Genomic DNA, 18,763 nt, shown 5'->3' on the forward strand with positions numbered 1-18,763 from the left:
CTGTGTTATATGTAAATATAGCATTTGATGCCAACTAGAACTAGGGATTAACCTATTCCTTAAATTATATATATGTATGATTATATAAATTATATTATTATTATATATGTGATTTAAACTATGGCCAACCATTTCAAGGTGGTGGAGTAAAACCATATACTTATTCTATTTTCACACTGGATATTCCATTTCTCTGCCATGTAATTCTTAAAGGGACATTGTAGACCCAGCAACCCTTTTTTTGTGCTAAACTGCTCGAAAATGGTTTAACACTGAATGGAGGCACAGCACTAGAGGACTCTGGCACCATAATCAGTTCAATTAGGAGAAATTGTTATAGTGCCAACAGTAACAACAGTGAAATTGTATGTTTAAAGTTAAAATATTTGTTGCTTTGCAAAGGTTATATAATGCAAGCAGCTTTTTGATAACAAATCAAAGTATTCTAACTTTTGTCTGGCAAAATGTATTTTATCATAGCTTGCCTGATTACCATTACAGAATATAATTCCATTGTTAAATTGTTACTTAACATAATGAATACCCAGTAATACAATAATTAGGTTAATTTGATTCTAAATATTTTATCACTTTTACTTTGTTGTTGGTGGTGTCTGGAATCTTAAAGCGTATAGGTCATTATAATTTAAATGCCTGTTCCATATGCACATTGGCATGCATACAATTACCAGATTTTACTAATTACATGACGTAAAGTCATGATTTTATAAAGGACACGGAGGCGAATATTATGCTTATCTCTTTCTTTATTATACCTCAGCAGCAAAGAGAAGGTATAAGATATTCATAGAAAAAAAACTTCAATAAGAACAGGATCTCAAAGGGTTAACATAACATTCCACCCTTAACCAATAGGAACAGTCCTCTTGTCCATAACCACCCATGTGACCTTTCCTCTCCCTCTTTCTTTGGTCATGCCGAAGCTGGATCATCATAACTTGAGAAGAACAATTTGGAAACTTTATCCCTTGTAACGAACACTTCTATGCAACTGGACTGTAGAAGTTATCCGTTCGAACTGTGCTGACAACTGGTCATCTGAAGGTTTCGATATTAGATCTTCAAGCTGAAATGGGATAGAGAAAAGAGGTGGTAAAATATGGTCTCGCAACTGTTTGCCACATTGGTATTGTTTAACTCTATGTATTCGTTATCTGTACAGATTAACTTGCCCGTAGTATGTGCTATGGTATGTAATAAACTTATGGTACATAATCGACTCGTATTTAGACAAACTCAACCTTACCTGCAATGTCAGGATATATCGGGTGGGCATACAATTCTGTCTTACAATTTTTGAAATGACATACTTACCGGGTGGGCGAATATTCGCCTCCGTGTCCTTTATAAAATCATGACTTTACGTCATGTAATTAGTAAAATCTGGTAATTTTATTAAAGGACACGGAGGCTCATATTATGCTAGTTCAAAGCTGTGCAATGACTGTCGATGATATGTGGTCTGTAGGGTGAAAATAGTAATCCTTAAAGGTGGACTCACGGGACCAATCCGCTGTCCGCAATAGGTCTTCCAACCTGCATCCCAAAGTGAATGCTTTGGACGCCATAGCTCCCCTGGTGGAGTGTGCGCCATATATGGACGTGTCTATATTAGCGGTGGTCATTATCCACTTCACCCATCGGGCTATTGTTACTGAGGATACTGGTTGGTGTGGCGTGTTGATGGCCAAAAACAGTTCGTGGTGTCTCGGATTTCTAAATGCCTGTGTCCGTTTTTCGTATTCCTTCAGGCAGGCTATTGGACATAGGTTTACGTTATGAGGGAATGCAGGGTATGATATTGATGAAATCGTTGTTTTGGTACGTCTGGATATGTTGAATGTTACTCCCGTTGGGGTGAACGAGCGTGCATCAACGTCTAGTGCCCGAACATCCGAAACTCGTTTGCATGAGATCAGGCAGAAGAGCATGGCCAGTTTTGCTGATAGTTGTTTCAGTGTGAGAGAAGAGTTCTGTGGCCATCTTTCTAATAAGTTTAAGACTAGGTTCACGTCCCACACTGATGTGTATCGGGGTTGTGGGGGTCTGGAAAATCGAACCCCACGTAAGAGTCTGCACACCAGTAGGTGTTTGCCCGCTGGGGATCCTTCCCAGCCTTTGTGTCCAGCGGAGATCGCTGATCTGTAAACGTTGATCGTCCGATACGCCAGGCCTTGGTCGTATAGGAGTGTGAGGAAACGTAACATATAATTCACAGAGGCACATACGGGATCCACTTGTTGTTCCATGCACCAACTACTCCAGGCGTTCCAGGCCGTACTGTAGGATCTCCGTGTTCCTGGAGCCCAGGCTCCCGCCAGTAGTTCGAGAGTCGTCTGTGGAACATCTGGTATGACCCAGGGTCCCCTGAGAGGAGCCACGCTAGCAATTTGAGTTGACCCTGCATCACCAGTGGATGTGGATTCCCTTCGGGATCTGAAAGGAGGTGTAAATGCTCTGGTAGCAATCTGGGAACGTCTATGGACATCTCCATGAGTGAAGGGAACCAAGGCTGTGTTGTCCAGAATGGTGTTATGAGGACCATGGACGACCGCGAGCGGTCGAGGTGTACCAATGTTCGTGCCAGTAGAGCGAATGGGGGAAAAGCGTATAGTCTTCTGACCGGCCATGGATGTAGGAATGCATCCGTAGCTACTGCTTCTGGGTCCGGTCTCCAACTGAAGAATTTCGGAAGTTGAGTATTCAATCTCGACGCGAACAGGTCCATGTACATCGGGCCCCATAATGTCTGAAGTTTTAAGAACGTTGCGCGGTTCAGGTGCCAATCGCTGGCATCCCGTAGGTATCTGGAGTTCCAGTCTGCTACGGTGTTTGAAAGTCCCGGAATGTATTCGGCTTGAACCGATATGTTGCGTTCCAAGCAAAATTGCCAGAAGTCTGTGGCTAAGTCTGCCAGGATTTTGGATCTGGTGCCGCCGAGGCGGTTGATGTATTGGACTGCTGATATGTTGTCCATCCGCAGAATGATGGAGCAGTGCGTTTTGGGGCCCAGGAGGCTCTTCAGCGCGAAAGAGCCTGCCATAAGTTCCAGGCTGTTGATGTGTAGTGCCTTTTCCGGTTGGGACCATCTTCCTCCTGTGGAGATAGGACCACAACGCGCTCCCCAGCCCCGCGTGCTGGCATCGGATTCTATTATGCAATCTGGGGTGGTGCCAAAGATTGCTCTGCCATTCCATGCTTCCATGTGCTGGAGCCACCACCTGAGCTCCTCTTTGGCTGTGCGATCGAGTGGCACGGAGTCTGAATAGGAGTGACCCGATTGTAGTTGTGCTGTTTTCAGTCTCTGCAGGGCTCTGTAATGTAGGGGGCCCGGGAAGATTGCCTGTATGGAGGCTGAAAGGAGTCCGATTATTCTGGCTAGTTGTCTCACGGTGAGCGTTGGACGAGCCAGTGTTCTGCGAATCTCCTTCTTGATAGTCTTGATCTTTGAAGGTGGTAGGCTTAGGGTCCCTTGGACTGCCTCTATAGTGAATCCTAGGAATTCCATGGACTGGGAGGGGATTAAAACTGATTTCTCCCAGTTGATTAGGAATCCCAGGTTGTGAAGGAGGGATAGTGCCCAGGATAGATGTTGTTGAAGTATAAGGGCATCCTGCGCCATGATCAGCATATCGTCCAGATATATGATCATGCGCACCCCTCTGCTGCGCAGCAGTGCCACTACCGGTTTTAGCAGTTTTGTAAAGCACCATGGTGCTGACGAGAGGCCAAATGGTAGGCAGCGGAACCTCCATGTCTGGTGGTTCCATATAAACTGGAGGAGGTGGTGACACTCCTCTGCGATGGGGATGGTGAGGTAGGCATCTTGGAGGTCCAGTTTGACCATCCAATCCCCCAGCCGGAGAAGGTCTCGTAGGCAATGGATCCCTTCCATTTTGAAATGGTGGTATCGTACGAATGTATTGAGAGGGCGTAGGTTGATCACCGGCCTCACGCCGCCGCCCTTTTTGGGAACCAAGAACAGGTTGCTCAGGAAGCCTGGGGAGTGAGGCGCGACCTGGTAGATCGCGCCCTTCTCCGTCAGTGTTTCGATTTCCTTCGACACTAGTTCCCTGTCTTGGGGGGCAAACACCATCCGCCTTGGTATGGTGTATTGTATCGGGTTTTGCACAAACTCTATGTGGTACCCTAGCACTGTGTTGAGGATCCAGGCATCGGACGTGAGTCTTTGCCATGCCCCGAAAAATTGGGATAATCTGCCTCCCACATGTGTTATACCAGAATAAGGTAGGGGAAGGGTACTTACCATAAGGCCGTCGGCCGTATGTGGCACCTCTGTGTCCTCTGGACTGCCATGATCTGCCCCTGACAGGAAAGAAGGGTGTAGGATTCCTGACTTCTGTCTGTGGGAACCTGGATGTAGTGGAGCCTCGGTAGCCCCGGTAGGAGCCCCGTGAGGAGCGGCTGGACAGACGGCCCCGATGTCTGCCAGCCCCCCCAAAAACCTTTGGGGAGAACACTCGTTTGAGATTTGTTTGCGCCTTGTCCAGGGCTGTAAATGTGCTCACATAGGTACCCAACTCTTTCACAAAATTGTCTCCAAAAAGGAGGCCTTTTGCCTGTGTGCCAGGCTCAGTTATGGCCATGTTGACCAGTTTCGGGTCGATCTTCATGAGGATCGCCTTTCGTCTCTCTGTGCTTAGTGCAGCGTTGGAATTGCCGATGAGGCAAATAGAGCGCTGTGCCCATTCTCGAATAGCCAGGAGGTCTACAGGTGTGTCACCTGAAAGTGCCGCTTCGACCATGTCGAAGATTTTTGCGCTGGGGCCCAAGGAGTCAAGCACCTTGTCCTGGCAGTGGCGCAGCGAATAATCTAAACCCTTTTTGGCCTTCCAGCCAGTTTTGCCCAGGAATTGGGCGATTTTTGGGTCCACTTCTGGTGTGGCACAGGCCATATCAGGGACCGTCGGGCGTGGGCATTCTGCCCTTAGTTTGTTCCTGGTATGTTTATCCAGGGGTTTCCTAATTCTGGCCGCAATATACTGGGCCACATGGTCAGCCGGAAACCATTCGGTAGACCTAGGGTGTTGTAGGTCGTCCGGGTTAAAGAGGGGCTCGCCCTGAGGGTCCAGGATGATGGAGTCATCCTTAGCCGCCTTGCCCGTGTTAGTAGGGTTTGCTGCCAGGCTGCGCTCCGGAGAGGAGTTCTCCGATTCAAAAGAGTCTATTTCTTCAGACTCGTTCAGTACCTCCTCCAGTTCCGAATCAGAGTCGGATGTCTCAGTTTGGGCCTTAGCCCGTTTCCATTTCCTCACCGTTTTTGCCCGGTGGGAGGCTCGTTTGCGTGGGGGCCCCACGTCCTCATTAGTGACAGGGCGCAACCTGTCCGTCATATGTGTTTTGGAGGTTTGTCTGTCCACGTGGTGGGTCTTTTCAGTGGCCTTGCGACCGGTGAGGGAAGCAGGCTTGTCATCTTGGGCCTTGGGGTGGAGGCCGCTAGGGTTGGTATTAGACGCCATGATGGCGTTACTAATGGATTGTGTCAGGTTGTCTGACATTGCTCCTATAGCCGTGTATATGGCCTGTGTGACCGACTTGGTCATGGTCGCGTCCAGGAGCGTGTGGAACTCCTCCGAGTTCAGCTGCTCCATGGAGGCCGCGTCCTCTCTCTGTGGAGAGAGTGGGCGCGTGGCAGGGGACACCTGGAGCTTGGTGTTCTTGCTAGCAGTAGTAGGAGTGCCAGTCTCCTGGACTCTGGGGTTCAGCATGCTAGATAAATAGGCTGAAGGGAGTGAGAGAAAATTGTGTAATATTCAGTTTGCACAGGTAACTGAATAACTACAGAGTGTATGTGTAACTATTGTGAATGTACACTGATAAAGTGGTTGGCTGGGAGTGCTAGGACAAGGCACAAGCAAAAGACTGTTAGCTTACCGAGTGTTCCCTCCGGAATGGCCGCAAGGGAGCACTGGTAAGCTGCAAGTCCCAGCCAGCAGCCAATCCGCGTATTCCCGCCCGCCCCTAGGTCACAGGGGGGTGTCGGGAAAAAAGGCGGGAAAATCCTGTCAGCCGTTAGTGGAAATGGCTGTCACTCTGTGCGGCTGCCAGTGCGCGTGCGCAAGCGTTTACCGGCCGCGAAACGCTCGCGCCGGAGAAAACGGTCGCGGGGAGCGTTCAGGGGGGAAGGATGGGATATGGAACGGGTAATAAACTACCCGGAGCAGGGAGGGAGGGGGTGGGTTTACCGCCGGAGGCGGTAAACCGTTGAGTGAAGGAAAACCCCAAAGCGTGTGGACACGCTGGTATAAAGGGGTATACCTAATGAGGGAAACTGTGGAAAAAATACATAAACGGTACATAAATTCAAGCAAATAATCAATAAAATTCCTCTGACTAGAGAGAAGAAAATTAGGTGTTACTTAGCTGAGGCAGCAGCAAAGAAAGAGGGAGAGGAAAGGTCACATGGGTGGTTATGGACAAGAGGACTGTTCCTATTGGTTAAGGGTGGAATGTTATGTTAACCCTTTGAGATCCTGTTCTTATTGAAGTTTTTTTTCTATGAATATCTTATACCTTCTCTTTGCTGCTGAGGTATAATAAAGAAAGAGATAAGCATAATATGAGCCTCCGTGTCCTTTAATAAAATTCCATGTTTATAAGTAATGTATTCTTTGGAAGTAATTTTTAAAAGTTCACAAGTCATAGCTCTGATCAACATATAAAAGATCTATTTAAAAGACAGCAATGCAACCATATTAGTCAATTTATGTAAAACGGAACCGAAAAGACTTGTAAAATGCCAATTTTGCTTTAACAAAAAAACCTGCACTTTACAGCAAAACCTGTGTGTTTCCATTAAATTATTTTTCTTATCTGTGGATTATCAGTGGAAATTCTTCCTGATTGGCTGAAAACCAATAAACAAAAAAAAAAGTTAAAAGCATAGCAAACCCATAATTATATTATTAAAAAGAAATTAGATTTTTGGGAACTCTGCTAACAACATTTAGAATAATACGGTTCTATAGTATTATCATAATTTGATCATTATTCTTGATCTCCTGGTATCTTCAACTCAGTAGAAACTTTTTACCATAAATGAGTAAGATGGTCTGTGACAAAAATATTTATTTTGAGGCCATACTATAATGCTAACCTGAAATTGTATTGGCCTGTGATATTGTAAATATTGTTTAATGACTATGTATTCACCTGCTTTGAACATGCAGCAAGGAAATATGAGATCTCGCTTATGATATTCACACTATTGTTAGAAAAAACACACACAAACCATCCTGCTTAAAAAAAATCATCTAGTAAAGACAAACACTTGGGAAAAAAATGGCACAAGCTAATAGGTCACAGAAATTCAACAACCTTACATAGTTTTTAAATGTAGTTTTCGGCTTTAATTATTGCATGGAAGTCATACATTGTAGCCTGCCACTTTATCTCATGTTCTTTTATTATCAAGTGATCCATAGATTATTTCATGCCAAGATTGATTATAAAATTACCCACTTGTAGTACTTTCATTAGGTGAAACTGTAACGTTATAGTGACATTTATTTTTGTATTTCCATACGATATATTCATCTTTTGGCAATTAGTATGCTAATAGTAACATTTTACAGGAAATATTTCCATAAAAAGGTATAACTAGTGGTTTTAGGATGCTCTATTCTGATAATACTTTAAGAATTAAAAAAAAATAGAGACTTCATTTATCTTACCTGAAAGATGTTCTCGCAAAATGAGTCAAGATTATTTGACCTTATATACTTCCTAGCATCGTGACTTTTTGCTCTCTTCTATCTCACTGCTATTTCAGTAAATTGTCGATTCTAAAAAGTGAATTAATCTTTATATATGTTAATGAATGTAGCTACAATGACATATTCAGTTATTGTTATAGTTCTATCAATAGTGATGTCGCGAACATGAAATTTTCCGTTCGCGAACTGCGAACGCGAGCTTGGAAAATTACATGGAAAATTACAGTTGATGCAGAGTCTGGTTTTAATCCATAAAGGACATACATCACCTAGCATTCCTAAATTGTTTGGAATAACGTGCTTTAAAACATCAGGTATGATGTTGTATCGATCAGGTAGTGTAAGGGTTACTGTGTAATTGATGGGCTATTTTGGGTATCTGCTAGTATACCTATAAAGAAGGACAAAACATAGTGCAAATATTGCTACAAAACTATTTAAAACTTTCAGTGGTTTATATGCACTCACATATTCCAGGCAAATTAAGCGTGTTATGGGTGCCTCCCCTTGATGGAAATGTTTTTTTTTTGTCTTTTTAATTTTCCCTCCTCCAGTGATAGCCAATATGGGATCCAGGTCAGCCAAAGATTCCAAGGAAACAGCAACCAAAACGGAATACTCCAAAGGCAATTTATTCACTTACAAGGATTTTAAGAGGGTGTACAAAAAATGAAATAAAATAATAAAAACAAATATAGATAAAAGGTATTGGTCCTACGCGTTTCGTCCTTACACAAAACAGGACTTCCTCAGGGACCTCTTTCAACAATTATCCAGTAATAGGTACATCAAGTAAAAACAGCACCCTAACAAGCTAACACATAAAACATCTTATATAGGGCTAATCCCTTAAAGTCATTGGTGGAATAGTGGGTAATAATGTGTATTGTGTAACACTCTAATTCAATTTGAACCTTATTTGAATGTACAATCTTTTTACAAAAAAAATTTTTTAATAAAATTTTTTATATATTTTACGCAATATGGATATGTAATTTGAATATTTAATTTATTCATGTCACTTTATACTTTTGGTGGATTTGCAATTGAGAGATGATTAATCATCTAAAGTCACTATATTGGTTTAGCTGGTTATGCCAATATCTTATAAATTGTCATTTTCACTATATAAATTTATTAATGTATTAAATATCAGTACTGATTATTGCAAAACTTAAATGAATATAATGAATGACTAACTCGGATGGGGAGTTTTTTCATTCATGGTTATGGTGTGTTAGCAAATCAATCGATTAAAATATGTTGGAGGACATCTCATTATTATAGTTTTCAATATTCTTTTATGTTAAAATGAATACTTGTATCTTTTCTAATAGTCTTCTCCTTTCAGCCATTTGTATATTACTGTCAGGCTTCAATTGATATCCCAGTCCGTTATTACATGGTGGAACGCACGGCCATGTTTTTTTCCCGAGTGTGGAACGCATAGTGATCACATGACGAGGTATTTCACCACGTGACACACGCGCAACGTATGATGTACGCGGAAGTGACAAAACACCTTAACGGACCCGGCTTTTTTCCATTCTCGGCGAAGTGGACACACCTGAGAGAAAAAAAGTGGACGAATCAGAGCTGGAAGATAAGAAGACACCCACTATTCCACCAATGACTTTAAGGGATTAGCCCTATATAAGATGTTTTATGTGTTAGCTTGTTAGGGTGCTGTTTTTACTTGATGTACCTATTACTGGATAATTGTTGAAAGAGGTCCCTGAGGAAGTCCTGTTTTGTGTAAGGACGAAACGCGTAGGACCAATACCTTTTATCTATATTTGTTTTTATTATTTTATTTCATTTTTTGTACACCCTCTTAAAATCCTTGTAAGTGAATAAATTGCCTTTGGAGTATTCCGTTTTGGTTGCTGTTTCCTTGGAATCTTTGGCTGACCTGGATCCCATATTGGCTATCACTGGAGGAGGGAAAATTAAAAAGACAAAAACACCCCATTTCCATCAAGGGGAGGCACCCATAACACGCTTAATTTGCCTGGAATATGTGAGTGCATATTAACCACTGAAAGTTTTAAATAGTTTTGTAGCAATATTTGCACTATGTTTTGTCCTTTTGTCCTTCTTTATAGGTATACTAGCAGATACCCAAAATAGCCCATCAATTACACAGTTCTGTTATACGGTTATCAGCTGGGAGATAACCCTGGGAAGCAGTGTACCTATCAGCTAAGTTTTTTATTATATATTTTTTTCACGGGTGTCCGTGTGCTTGTTATCTAGTGTAAGGGTTACGCCCGCTTTACAGTGACAGACCAAACTCCCCGATTAACGCACCGCAAACAACCGCAAACAGTCCATTTGCACAACCGCAAACTCCCCATTTGCACAAGGTTGGATACCAAGCTAGCCATGTCCCGTTCCTTGTCCTCACTGATGTCATTGAAGGTCTCTTCCTCCACCCAGCCACGTACAACACCAAGGGTCCCCGAAAGGTGACAACAAGCCCCCTGTATTTTTTTTTAAATGTACACTACTGTTACACCAGATAATGTATAATAAACACAGGTTACTGGCTATGGGGGGGATAATGTATAATAAACACAGGTTACTGGCTATGGGGGGGGGGATAATGTATAATAAACACAGGTTACTGGCTATGGGAGGGATAATGTATGATAAACACAGGTTACTGGCTATGTAATGTATAATAAACACAGGTTACTGGCTATGGGAGGGATAATGTATAATAAACACAGGTTACTGCCTATGGGGGGATAATGTATAATAAACACAGGTTACTGGCTATGGGGGGGATAATGTATAATAAACACAGGTTACTGGCTATGGGGGGATAATGTATAATAAACGCAGGTTACTGGCTATGGGGGGATAATGTATAATAAATACAGGTTACTGGTTGTGGGGGGATAATGTATAATAAACACAGGTTACTGGCTATGGGGGATAATGTATAATAAACACAGGTTACTGGCTATGGTTGGATAATGTATAATAAACACGGGTTACTGGCTATGGGGGATAATGTATAATAAACACAGGTTACTGGCTATGGGAGGATAATGTATAATAAACACAGGTTACTGGCTATGGGGGGATAATGTATAATAAACGCAGGTTACTGGCTATGGGGGGATAATGTATAATAAACGCAGGTTACTGGCTATGGGGGGATAATGTATAATAAACACAGGTTACTGGTTGTGGGGGGATAATGTATAATAAACACAGGTTACTGGCTATGGGGGGTATAATGTATAATAAAAACAGGTTACTGGTTATGGAGGATAATGTATAATAAACACAAACACACACACAAAAAAATAATACAAAAAAAAAGAATGCAGCTTCAGAATTAATCTAAATTGTATGCTGTCTAGGAGGTGGGAGGGTCTGGGAGGGAGGGTCTGCTGCTGATTGGCTGGAATGTGTCTGCTGACTGTGAGGTACAGGGTCAAAGTTTACTCAATGATGACGAATAGGGGGCGGACCTAACATCGCATATGTTCGCCATCTGTGGCGAACGCGAAAACGCTATGTTCGCCAGGAACTATTCGCCAGCGAAACGTTCGGGACATCACTATCTATCAACATAAATGAACAATAAAGTCTTAAATAACAATCTAAAAGGTACACAGTCTGTCAATTTGAGATTGCGCTTTCTCAAGTTTGGGGGTATTTATCAATGCAAAAACAGATGCACTTCCTTACCACACATAAAGAAAAAGAATGGTTTACAACTTTGTGACTTTTAAGTCTTGAAACAATGGAAAGATCAGAAGCTAATTTAATTGACTTGCTCAGTCAACTGATCTCTTGTGACCATCAGTGGGATGAAATGGAATTTGACGGAATGAGATACTCATAATACAGGTTAAACCGATTACAGAAAACAATGTCAGCATGGATCAGGTCACTGGGGTACACATGTCAAACCTTGTAGGGTCCATAGATTGATGAATAAAGAGTAGAAATGGTTCCTTTTTATTAAGTTATACAAAGAGCAGCCCTTAGTTCTCCAGACCTTGAACTCTGCAACATTTGTATAGTTCAGCATTTTTTTACAGAGCCGTAGTGTCTGGTAGGGTATCTCTACTGTATGTTTATACTGTTGTCTTTCATAGAAGTAAATTACGGTATGTTTTTAAACATTTACTCATCTTTCCTGAAGTGTGGGAGTTCATGAATATTCTATTTTCTTCTGGTTTGTCTGCACAGATGAATAGTCTAACAAACTTGGGGCTTCATCCCTTCACCCCTTGATCATTTCTCTGAATAATTCCAAACTTACTTTGGTGCTCGGGTTTGCATTAGTCATTGTAGAAGAACAAGTCAGGATGTTTAAAGGTTATATTATGCAGTTATAGCCACTATTAAACTAGATACTTGCTCAGGATGGATTGACAATGTGTGATGCAGAGGCACTGATGAGATAATCATCCATGACTTTTTAATGTTTGAATAAGATCATGTCTCAGCATAGACACTTCTTATAAATCATTCATATTTCAACACTCTGTCACCGGGGTCCTAATTGACCTCAATATAAAAACTGAACTTACAAACACATTGCAAGGCTGGAAAATGTCATGATACATTTAAAAATATTGAATAGCTTCTGGGCAAAGCTCCAGCTCTTAAAAATCTCGATTTTACACTTAATTTTGTCTTCTGTGAAAATACCTCTTTACTTTGAACACTCTAAATTCTAAATTCTATTCCAGAGGGTTAGAATCTTTATACATGAAGGGATAGTCACTTAGTCATAGAAACCAGAAAATGGTATTTTGAACCATGTAAATGATCACTATGGACCTCTGCTATGCCTACAGTCAACGTATAAAAAAAACAAAGTGTGTTCATATCACTTATAATTTTGAGGTGAATTGACTGGCATCTTGTCTAGAGGTGGTTTTCAGCTTTAGTGATACATTTACAGTAGAATAGCTTAACCCTTTAGGGACCAGTAGTATTTTGTGTCATTTTCAAAAGCTAGTCCCTAAAGTACATGGTATTATCCGTCCTGAATATTTTGCATTTGCAGCTCTGTACATTTAAATTAATGAGATATTCCACCATGATATAATATGTTTAATGGCTGTTTTGCTATAACAGAATTATTTAATCATTGGTCTTTTAACCCTTCACTATCTAGCACTTTTCGATTGATTTTTTTTTTAGCATAACATTTATTTAAAGTAAGGGATGCATTGCTAGCATATAAACATACTGGAGTGATATTGTGTATGGATTGCTTTGCAGGCAAATTTAAAATAATGTAAATTTGCACATTTATTATTCTTCACTTCCCCGTTTTATTTTTTTTTTAAGATTTAACAAAATTAAAAGCTTTTTTATCTCTTTTTAATATTTTACTCTGGGTCTTAAATATTAGCATAAAAGCGAAAAGGCATTTTTATCACATACAGTAGGTGGGAGAAAAATAGACTAAAAAAGGGGGTGGGGCCGGACCGCCAAACTGGACAGTTGCAAGTCGGACCAGCTCCTGAAACACGATAAAGAATAATTGCTGAAAACATGTATTACCACCTCAAACCGGACCAACTGCGAAGATACCCAGAGCCGAGGGACTGCTGGACCTGGGGAGAGGCTGGCTCACTGAGCTTCAGTCCCCCGGGGGAAAAAAACCTGTTTCCCCCAACCCGGGCCTTCTCCGGCGGTGAGTGGGGCAGACGGCTGCTGCCTCACTATCCTGCACCACAGAACCAGACCAACGGTACAGACCGGCGCGGGTCTGGCTCCGTTCCCCCCTATGGACCGGGTTGGGGTGATCCCGGTCCTCACCCTGGTTGTGACTCCACAATTAAGGCCGAGAAGCTCGACCACTGCCTCCAAAATGGCGGGCGCCATGCGCGCACACAGTAAGCGGTAGTCCTCCTACCTCCTCTTGATTACACCAAAAATGTCTCCCACCTCCCAATCCCGCCACACAGGGAAGCAGCAAACACCGAGCCAACCCTCGCAGTCACTCAAGCCAGCGCGTAGAGGCACGGGGCCCTGAACAAGCGGGAGACCATGGCTGCACCGGAGGGGCGGAACTCCAAACAGCAATCATCCCAGCATGACACCTCTGCTGGAGGACCGACCATGCACCCACTCACCACTCAGCCTGCAACAGGACCATCAGGAAAGTGATGGCGGGTGTTTGACTAAAGCCATAAAGTGGGCGGTGGACCTTTTAACACCCCTATTGACCATTTATTTTCTATCACAATCAGTATAACAGAAGAAGAACTAAGGTAAGCCTGGGGAATTTGGTAAAGTTAGACAGGAAGAATTAAAAGTGTGAGTCAAAAACACTTTCTTTGTTGTGTTGACTCCTGTGACTGATATTTATTAGATTTGTTTCAGTGCAAACTGTAATTCCTACAAATATTAGCCAATTGATTGATTGGTCTAATTGCCGATCTCCAAACTGTAATGTACACAAATCATGAACCAACTGAAAAACATATGGCCAAGGATGTCCATTTTAGTTCATGATACTGACTTCTGCCCGAGGAGCAACAAATGATGATTGATGGGAAAAGAGATGAATGATGACTAGAGGACCGTAACCAAATGTTGATTTTATTCACACTTTAGGTGAGAAGTGAGCAAAAGAGGGAAAAGGGAGGTACAGTAAAAAAAGCTTTATTTATATATTATTTATTTAATAAATATATAATGTATAAATATACAAATGCAGATTTTTTTACTGCTTGTTCTGTTTTTACCTCCTATGTTTACTTTTTCTCACTTGTTTTGTGAAAAAGCACTTATGAGTGTACTGCAAAATATATACCTTATATAATATTATGTATACATTTTGTAGGACACTGATTGGCCCATTTGTGTACCCTTTGGTTCATCTGATTTGGATTCTGAGTTTGTTCGCAACATTTTGCAGCAAATTTTGCAGAGATTTAAAGTTACAGTAAAAATGGGTTTGCCGAGCCACATTTTCTTGCTGTGCACAAGTCCAATATTTATGAATGCTGACAAATTATAAAAATTCAGTAATTAAAACCTGTTTGTATCACTAAACCATTCTCTAATGCCTCCTCCAACCAATACCTTGCAAAGTAAAATACCTGGAAGATGTATCAACAAGCAATTTGTGGTCTTAGAATGGGCCTCCCTGTTTTGATTAATCAACAAAATCAAAGAAAGAAATGTCTGATAGAATTTGTGGGAAGTATCCTGGATTTTAACAGCCACATAACTCATCTGGTATATAAGAGCAATATTGTAATACAAAATGGAAATCCCACTTTCCTTATTCAGGCCATGCGGCATCAAACCAAAAGAGAATTTGTGAAAGCAGCGTGTTATTAAGCTTTTTAACCTGGCTTACAAGTAGAGCTAACCATGGACCCACCTCCATGTCAGCCCTCAGTTAACCGAGAAGCCTGGCAAAAGTAATCACAAATAGCTGGTCAACTCCACCATATATGGGATCTGGTGGTCTTTTCTCCACAGCCTCAGGAATAATGCAAATGGTGAGAACATTTGGGCTACTCTAGCAGAAGGTAGGCACCATGTCATCATAATTTTAGTGCCTGTGGTTATCTGCAAGTAATTCCTTATGTTTCCTGTACCTCTTTGTAAAGAGGCAGTACTGTCGTTTAATAATTTAAATAATAGAGATAGATCAAAGTTTGCAAGACTTTCTAAAGACTTTTTAAATAAGTCTAGTTCACTTTCTACTGTAGCAGAAGTCTATACATTAGTCTTGGAATCCTCTTGTTCAGCGACAATATTGTTGGAACCAGCGGTGTCAGTATCTCCAGTCATTTTGCAGCATTCTGTTGATGTATAATTCAACAGAATACATTTATCACTAGGCCAATATCTTAAAATAATATTCATAATATTATCGACCACTTTTGGGAGTATAAAAACTTCATGTCAATAAACGCGCAGTGCAATACATGCTTTTGGTCATCCAATCAGCAGATAACATCCCCATATTATGTATGACTCAAAATAAATGTAATGAAAATAAAGACAACAGAAAAAGTTAAAAAGTCAAAAAGGATATATGTGTGTGTTCAAAGATCACTGAAATAACTATAAAAATGTGAACAAATAAACAAAACAAAATAAGCATGAATAAAAAATAGAGACAAAGTCTTGTTGCATTCATCAGAATAAAATGTGTGACACTGATTACTTAAGAACACTTTCTAGTTGATGGTGGAAGTATTTTCTATAACTTAATGTAATTCTTTAGACTTAAAAAGCTCAACAACTGTTTTACATGTACTTACAAATGTCTTTTGTTTTAGAGGATTTATGAGAGTCAACTCTGCTTAAAAATGTTGCCTACAATTACTATTTTAGATTTGTAACAGGCATACCAAAGCAGATTTTATCAACATCGATAGCATTTAGCCTAACAAGCAAAGGGTGTAAATTACATTCGGATGCCAATTACAGTTTTGTAGGCAAATAGAGTATAATCATTTTTTTTTTTTTTGGTATTTTCATTTTTTTTGTTGTTGCGGAAATCATATATTTTTATAGTTTTATTTTTCTCCACAAGCTTATATGTAATTGTCTCATTCTGCTTTAAAGAAATGCAAATTTACCTGTTTCTGTACCCACGCGTACAAAGACAAACATGCTTTTAAAGTCAAATATGACATCTCTATGCTTCCAGAAAAGCTCATTTTAAATGAAACGACACACAGTGTGGCAGAAAAACACACACCATTGCACCATCAACTGCTTTCAATAAAGTAGCATAAAACGGGAAGAATCAATGAAATAATGTGGCATGTCCCAAATTCTGAAATTACCATCTGCTTGTCACAGCAGAAATTGAGATTTGCCAGACCAACAATCCTACCACTGTCAAAATGTATCAATCACATGTCATTCCTATTCAATAATTGGTTAAACAACAAACTGATATGTCTGGATACTTTACAGTGAGTTGCAGTACAATCATTTTTCTCTTTGGCTATTTTATGGAATGAACAGGAGGTATGCATAATAAAGTAGCAACTGAGTTCATAGAGTGCATGTACAAGTGTGTATCAAAGGAAAATAAACACAAGTCATGCTACAGTACACACACCAGTAAACCCGAGCACTGTTTATTTTGTATAGTGTTACAGAATATCAATTTCTTTCTCTTTATCAACATTGAGGCAGAGTTATAAAGCAGTGTCCTCTCCTGATGCAGACAAAAGCACCCAATCTAAATAATATAAATACTATGTAAGTAAAATAACAACAGTATAAAAGATACACTTTAGAGTTTAAAATCTTATTTTCACTCAGGTTAAATACTATACAATAATGTTTTGTTAAAAATAAAAATAAAAATAAATCAAGTAGTTAATTAGATGTCCTTATCTGAACCTCCTAAATACGATGTGGTTTACACCCCTCAAGGACCAAACTTCTGGAATAAAAGGGAATCATGACATGTCACACATGTCATGTGTCTTTAAGGGGTTAAGCATATATTTCCAAACAATTTAGGTATTTGAGAGGTTTCATTATTGGATTCATTTGGCAGTTCAGTGGTATTATTTCACAGATTAATAGCAGTGGTCCTTAAAGTCTTTTAAAAAGAAACATACTGTAATTGACTATAATCAAATTATATGTGAAGCAATCCATGGCACTATGAAAAAACATAACCAAAATAAATTCAAATGTAAATTTTCATGAACTAAATGATTGTGATAATTTAGATATTACAGATAAGGTGAAATAGCGTGCGATAAGTTGAATTATTTTTAAGTCCCCTATGGAAAGGTTTTCATTTTAAAGGATTGAGTATTCTAGCCATCCATAAACAACCATCTATGTACAAATTTACCATTTAGCCTTAATTATATATGCTTACTAGGCATTTCAGATAAATGTTATGTCTATCCTTTTGTTTTTAAAACTTTTATTAGGAGTTGAGGAATGTATACAAAGAACACCAGGTCAATTGTACAGAATATGCTTCATATTACACTAGGGAAAGACAAGCCGAATCCGTATATTTTCCTAGGTTTTATATTTTTTATGAACATATCTCAGTACTGAAGGTGTTAATAGAATTGCGATTATTAAAATCTTTATATGGAATAACTCATAGTGATGTGTTTAGATGCATGACATCTCATTTGTAATATATTTTCTATGTTTCAATATTGTGTATTTATTTGTTCCAGGAGGATACTGATCATAAGTATTACGCTTCTAGAACATTTGGTCCATTGGATTCTGCCAGCAGGGATTTATGGGTGGACATCGATCAAATGGAAAAAGAAAAAGTAAAGATTCACGGAATTCTGTCAAATACACATCGGCAAGCAGCAGTAAGTCTTTCTAAATATTCTTTATATAAGACAAGTGAAGCTACATTAAAAAAAAAATCATATCACAGTTTATAAATCTAACTTAAATGTAGCATTAATGGTTTGTAATTGCATTTCTCATTAGAATACTTCTGCAATGAAAAACTTGCAAGGACCTAACAAATAGTACTTGAAATATGTTACATATATGTGGAACTTTTAAAAAATGAAGGGAAAGGGACAGTCTTAGCACCATAATCACTACAGCTTGAGTGGTTTGTCTCTATTTTCTGTAGACCATTTAGAACATTTTGGCAAAATCCAGGACTCTCCCAGCACAGAAAGCTTCAGTTTCAGGTTCACAGAAATGATAAACTGTAAGCAGTAGCACTGTGGACACTACACACAATAGCTTACAGCCTGTTATTGTTGCCCAGGTTTGGGAAGATGGGAGAAGAGGATTTGGATGCCCCGTTTGCTTATAAAAGCAAAGACTCCTTACGCCATAACAACTAATAAACTGCAGAGCTTTTGATGCTTGAGTGATTCTTTAAGCAGCACAATAAATAAAGACCACTAAGGGTCCAACTGTGGCCTTGACTTACTATAGGAGGGCAGCTCTGCACCATTTTCGATGTTCTCCAGTGTGAACCCATTGTGACAGAGCAATAAAATCTCCGGCTTTGTCATTCCCATCAATGTCAT

The 18,763-nt window shown here is 40.2% G+C and overlaps 1 protein-coding gene across 1 annotated transcript in view; it reads left to right on the plus strand.

Annotated features, from left to right (window-relative positions):
* PLXDC2 (plexin domain containing 2) overlaps nucleotides 1-18,763 on the plus strand; it is a 520,796-nt gene that overhangs the window by 252,254 nt on the left and 249,779 nt on the right. The window contains exon 3 of the mRNA XM_063452523.1: nucleotides 17,933-18,079. Coding sequence (XP_063308593.1) covers nucleotides 17,933-18,079 — 147 coding nt within the window. The remainder of the gene's footprint in view (nucleotides 1-17,932; nucleotides 18,080-18,763) is intronic.

This window comes from Pelobates fuscus, chromosome 4 (assembly GCF_036172605.1).
Source record: "Pelobates fuscus isolate aPelFus1 chromosome 4, aPelFus1.pri, whole genome shotgun sequence".
NCBI lineage: Eukaryota > Metazoa > Chordata > Amphibia > Anura > Pelobatidae > Pelobates > Pelobates fuscus.